The sequence below is a fragment of the Cryptomeria japonica genome, chromosome 5 (assembly GCF_030272615.1).
Source record: "Cryptomeria japonica chromosome 5, Sugi_1.0, whole genome shotgun sequence".
In the NCBI taxonomy this organism is placed as follows: Eukaryota; Viridiplantae; Streptophyta; class Pinopsida; order Cupressales; family Cupressaceae; genus Cryptomeria; species Cryptomeria japonica.
In genome coordinates this window covers 283,787,810-283,793,581 of record NC_081409.1, presented here as the reverse complement: position 1 = coordinate 283,793,581, position 5,772 = coordinate 283,787,810, and the positions used below count along the sequence as shown (strand labels likewise).

Below are 5,772 nucleotides of genomic sequence, written 5' to 3'. Positions count from 1 at the left end.
AGATTTTTTAATGTATCATTTAAGAAACAATAAACAATGTTTTTTGGCCAATCTAGCTTGGTTAAAAAATATGATTTTTCTAAACCTATAGTCAATGAATCCTATAGTGTGACACGTCTCTTAGATTTAAGAAAGATACATTGATTTAAAGTTACAATTGTTATTCAGTATGTATATCTAACAAGAAACTTCACATGGTGTATGTAAAAAATAAATAATAATTAAGTATTAAAATTGTAATGAGAAAATAAATATTATGTTTTTATAATCATTAGACTTTCACATATAAACTCTTCTCAATTTATTAAATGTGGTTTAAAATAATTTTGTGTTATCCTCGATTGTAGCTTTCTCAAATTGTGGGATAACCCCTATGAAACTTGTCTATTTCATAGCCCACATCCTCTAAGAACACATATCAAGAAAGTTCTCACTTTCCCTCATGCACAGTCTAATCCCATGAAATAATTTTGATTGGATTCTTTTTTTAATCTTTTGAAATTGAAGAAAAGGTCATTTTTAGAGTTGTCTTTTTCTTGTGAATGCATTTTTTGGGTTTTTCTTTGACATTGCATTTATGTTTAAGTTTGGATGTAATGTTGAGATTTTTCTCCACAACTACACCCTTTTTATTGTGAATTTATGCATTTCAGGTGTTAAAACCCAAAATATATCTCATTGTCAATTTTTTATGTATTTTCAGGATTTTTCTCTGAAATTGTATCTACATTTTTTGCATTTATGTATTTCAAGTTTTAAAACTTGAAATGCATCTCATTGCTAATTTCATATGCATTTTGGGTTTTAAAACTTGAAATGCATATGCCCTCACCAATTTTCAGACATTATGGGTTTTAAAACCTGAAATGTGCCCCGACTCCTACACATTTGGGCATTTGTTTCACTTTAAGTAGGTTTTTGAATTTGTTTTTAAAATATAAAAAATCAATTTTAGGATTTACTCCTTTTTCTTACCAGTGCAGTTCAAGTTTTAAAGCATAAACTACACCCTTTTCACCAAGATGTAGTTCCGGGAATTTTCTCTGCATTAAAAGTCTAGTTTGGGTTTTAAAACCCAAATGACACTTATGCTTCTCCATTTGTGCAGTTCACATTTTAAAACATGAACTACACTATCACTCTCTTGACGCAATTCACATAATTTTCTCTGAATTACAAGTTATGATCTACCCTATGCAAAGTCTGAGAATTTCTCTACCTTTGTACCATAAAATGAAGTTTTCATGCAAATTGGATAATTTTCTCTGATTTGCACCACATCAACTCTAGATGCAGAAGTGCAAAAAAATTTGTGATTGCATGGAATATGCAAAAAATAATGACACTAGAAATTTCTCAAATTCAATGTTTCAACTTCTTCTGAGATGTCGAATCCTTGTTTGAGCAAAAAGTATATGAAGTACAAGTACTAGAATGTGTTTCCAATGACCTTTGTGTCATCCAATATCAACAACATCAAAGATACAAAGATTGGTCATGTGGACATTTCTTAATTCTTGAAGAAGGGCTACATGAGCATAGAAGACTCCATAACACAAGTCCAAGCCATTTCCAGCCAAACCCTAGCACTCAATGATTTTGATGTACAACCGTGTTATAGAAATATAAAATTTTAAAGAAGAATGTAAATGAATAGGATGTGTCTCCGAACACTTAACCTATTTTTAATGCTTTTTATTTATGTTTTTTTAGTTCGTTAATGACATTTTACATGTCTTTTGTAAGAATGAAGTTACATGTAAACACAACACAAGTCCTAAATCAAATTAGACTTTGTTGTTGAATAAGTCAAGTTAGTTGTAGATTTCCTATTTTTGCTCAAAGCTTTCCTCTATATATAGGAGGGAGCTCCATTGCAAAGAGAATCTTTTAGTTTATGCAAGGAAACCCTACCGATTTGAGAAGCATTTCAAAAATTTGTTTTTGAGTTGTAAATCAAGGTTTAATCAATAAAAGAAGCAAGTTGGCATCCAACCTTTGTCTTGGATTCAGTTTATTATGTGTTGAGATTGTTCTTATGTCCTTATAGCATTATCTGATTGAATTTTGTAGAGTGGGAAATCATTTAATTATAAGGTGATCTAAATATGATTTTGTAGTCTTTGAGCTACATTTTTGTATTTGGAATTCTTGTTATGTGTACAGAGTGGTGATAATTTGGAGACTTTGAGTTTCCATTTGTTATCTACATTTAAGTGATTGATTTGTGGAGAATGTCAGAGACTTTGAGTTTCTCATATATTACAACCTTGTTCTTTCGATTCACATAAGGAGTAATGGATAATAGATTAGATGCACAAAATTTAGCGTAAGCCTATTGAAGTGAACTAATAAGGAATCAATGAATTAAAAGATGCATGTCAACTTATTGCACCTATACTTGAATAAGGTGGTGTTAGTAGATATTGTTTGAGAATTTGTTGGTTAAGAATTCATTCTTATTTGGTCAATTTTCTCATATGACTAATTTAGGATGGTTTTGAAATAAGTTTGAAGACAACAAGCATGCAATACACCGAAGATGATGTATGCTAACATAATGCTACTATGGATGTATAGGGAATGTTTTATACTCTCCAATGATTCTTTGATTTCTCGAAATGAACAATGAGCATCCTTAAATACAACAACATAGCACAATAATCCATAAAAACTTGCACTAAGTTACTCATAACAACTAGTAGAAAAGAATGACCAATTTAATTTAATTTTTGAAATTTAAAAACTTGAGGTTTAGATCTACTATACTATTATAAACGATAGACCAATTCTACATTGGTAGATTTGATAAAAGATAACAAATATAAAAACCTAAAAGTTAAACTTAATTCCATAAAAAATATCCCATTTATAAATTATAATAGGAAATCAATCCAATTTAAAAAAAAACAACTTGCATAATAAAAAAGAGATATAGATGTATCATTTTCAACATTACAAACATAAAAGTATTTTTATTTTTTTTATATAACACATAATAAATCAATTAAGTCATAGTAATTTGGGAGAGGGTCAAAATTTATTGGGCACAACATCCAATAAGAAATGATCCATTAATAATAATTAAAAGGGTGTACCTAGGCAAGAAATGGTCAACTTTCTCGGGACTTGTTTACTGCCTTCCTCTGTATTTTACCATTTTTTAACTTGCTTTGCATCTTCCCCAAAACATCACCGACTGGAAGTGCTATCCAAGAAGGAATCTTTCCAAAACATGATATCACCATTATGAATATTTAATAATTAAAATTCAATATTAGATGGTTTGATAGTAAAAGGTATATAAAATTATTGTATGGGTTTGGCTCTTGTTTCAACCCTATTTGTTTTAAAAAGCTTGACGTTAACTTGCATGATAAAATAATGTGAGTGAATGGTCCAGAGCGACCAGGAAATACTCTGCACTGCACGCGATTACACATTGGCGTGCTGAAATATTTTCTTAAAAAATTAATGGGCATCATAAAGCTACAGTTCGATATTTGTAAAGCTTTCAAATTTTATGTTATATGATTTGTATGACTGTCATAAATTCTCGATACAGAAGAAGGAATGGCCAGAGAAGGAGAGGGAGATGTTCAGAAACCAATCTCAGAGCTGCTTTCTAGTCATACAAGGCAAGTCCTCATTTTTCTCCTGGTTTTGGTAGACCTTGGTATTCTAGGTTGTTATTATAATAAAATTTGGATGGCATGTTTCTGAATTTGATTGTGTAAGTTTTTTCTATGACGTTTGGAATCAGATTTTATAAATTTTCTTGTGTCCTATTTTTCTTTTATGATAGATCATAAAATTTGATCTAAACATCGATGAAAAATCTTACAGTCAAATCTATAAACATCTGCTAATGTTAGATGAAATTAATCAGACAGAAATTTCTAGATATGAAAGTCAGATTTGATTTCTAGATGACTTTTTCGCCTACTAGTTTAATTGCATCTCTAATAGAAATTCTTTAATCCTATTCTTAAATAATTTTATTTCAGTTGCACTACAAACATGTAACATGTCCACTCAAGTTTTGAAAATTCTTAATCCAATTCAACAAATTTTAACCTGTTTAACTTTATTTTATCAATATCAAGGTACAATTTTTTGCAATTCGTTAATATAATCTGAATATTTTTAGTTTATAATTATAATTTTTTAAATTTGATTATATAGAATCTTTTGTTACTAACATTTCTGATCAAACTCCATGATTTATAATTTACAGGTGGTGGTCCGATCAGACTGTTGCTGTTGTGACTGGGGCTAACAAAGGAATAGGGTTTGAAATAGTAAGACAGTTAGCAAAGCTGAGATTGAATGTGATCTTGACATCCAGGGACCCATCTCGGGGAAAAAGAGCAGTTGATGAGCTGAGTGCACAGAAGCTGACTGTTGGGTTTTATCCCTTGGATATAGAAGATAAGGGTTCTGTACAAGAGTTTGTTAGATGGTTGGAGACAACATATGGTGTTCTTGATATTCTTGTGGGTTATGATTCTTTTTTATATTTTTTTGCAGCCCAATTGGGTTTTGTGTGTATGGGAACTGGAAGCCAAGAGGATCTCCTTTACTACTTAATTTATAGATTTTTTCATGGAAGTTAGTTTGTGGGGTCTAATGTTATCAAGTGCTTGTCTGCAGATAAACAACGCTGGTGTTTCATTTAATGGCATCAATGAGAACTCTGTAGAACATGCAGAAACAGTAATAAAAACAAATTACTATGGCACAAAAGCATTGACTGAAGCTCTTTTGCCTCTCTGCAGATCTTCATCTTCTGGTGCTAGGATTTTGAATGTGAGCTCAAGGCTTGGCCTCTTAAATGTAAGCAATCACTTAACAGGACAAAATAAATATCACTAAAAGTTTTGTTGGCTTTCTCACTACTTTCAAGTTATTTTGTCAATCTATTTTTAAGACCAAGATCATTTGGATTTGCAGAAGTTAAGGAAAGAGCGCCTAAGAAAAAGGCTGAAAGATGTGGAGAATCTACAGCAATCTGAAATTGATGAGATGGTGGACAATTTTGTAAAAGAAGCACAAGGAGGGACATGGGAAACTGGGGGATGGCCTATTGTATGGACTGATTACGCAGTCTCTAAGCTTGCTCTAAACGCCTATTCTAGACTTCTTGCAAGAAAACTTTCTTCTGAGGGTCGCAGAATAAGCACTAACTGCTACTGTCCTGGCTTTGTCAAGACATCAATGACTAAAGGAGTTGGGAAATACACTGCAGAGGAGGCTGCTGTTAATGCTGTGTGGATTGTGCTACTACCTCCAGATCTTCTGCCTACTGGAAAATTTTATAGGGCTAGGCAACAGATCTGTTTCTCCAAATTGTAAATTGATCTTAAACAAGAAATTTCCAACAATTTTAGTCTGTTTCTCCAAATTGTAATTTGATCTTAAACAAAAGCACTCCAGCAATTTTAAAGTTTGGAGGTAAATCCTTTTGATCGGAACTATTAATCTACGAGGTCATATATGGAGACCTCATCTTCAACATGAATGCTCAGCAATAACATTCTAATAGAAATTTGAATTTCAATGATGAAAATCACAACACTTCAATGTAACCATCACACGATGCCATTACCAACAAAGAAAAATTCTCGTATATTTAATAAATTAACTAATTGTAGTTTTATTTGAGTGGGGATACAATAATAGGTGGAAAGATATAAATCCTGCAAGTGTTCTATGGCGTGATTGTGAGTTGGGTGTCAATATTTTCTTCTATTTTCAAGGCATAGAGGTGTT

At 31.5% G+C, this 5,772-nt stretch overlaps 1 protein-coding gene across 1 annotated transcript; it reads left to right on the top strand.

Annotated features, from left to right (window-relative positions):
* Positions 1–3,347: 3,347 nt before the first annotated feature.
* Positions 3,348–5,404, top strand: LOC131039624 ((+)-neomenthol dehydrogenase). Its single transcript, XM_057972414.2, has 4 exons — positions 3,348–3,638; positions 4,238–4,496; positions 4,654–4,836; positions 4,954–5,404. The coding sequence occupies exons 1-4, from the start codon at positions 3,574–3,576 to the stop codon at positions 5,353–5,355; spliced, it is 909 nt and encodes a 302-aa protein (XP_057828397.2). The 5' UTR covers positions 3,348–3,573; the 3' UTR covers positions 5,356–5,404.
* Positions 5,405–5,772: the final 368 nt, after the last annotated feature.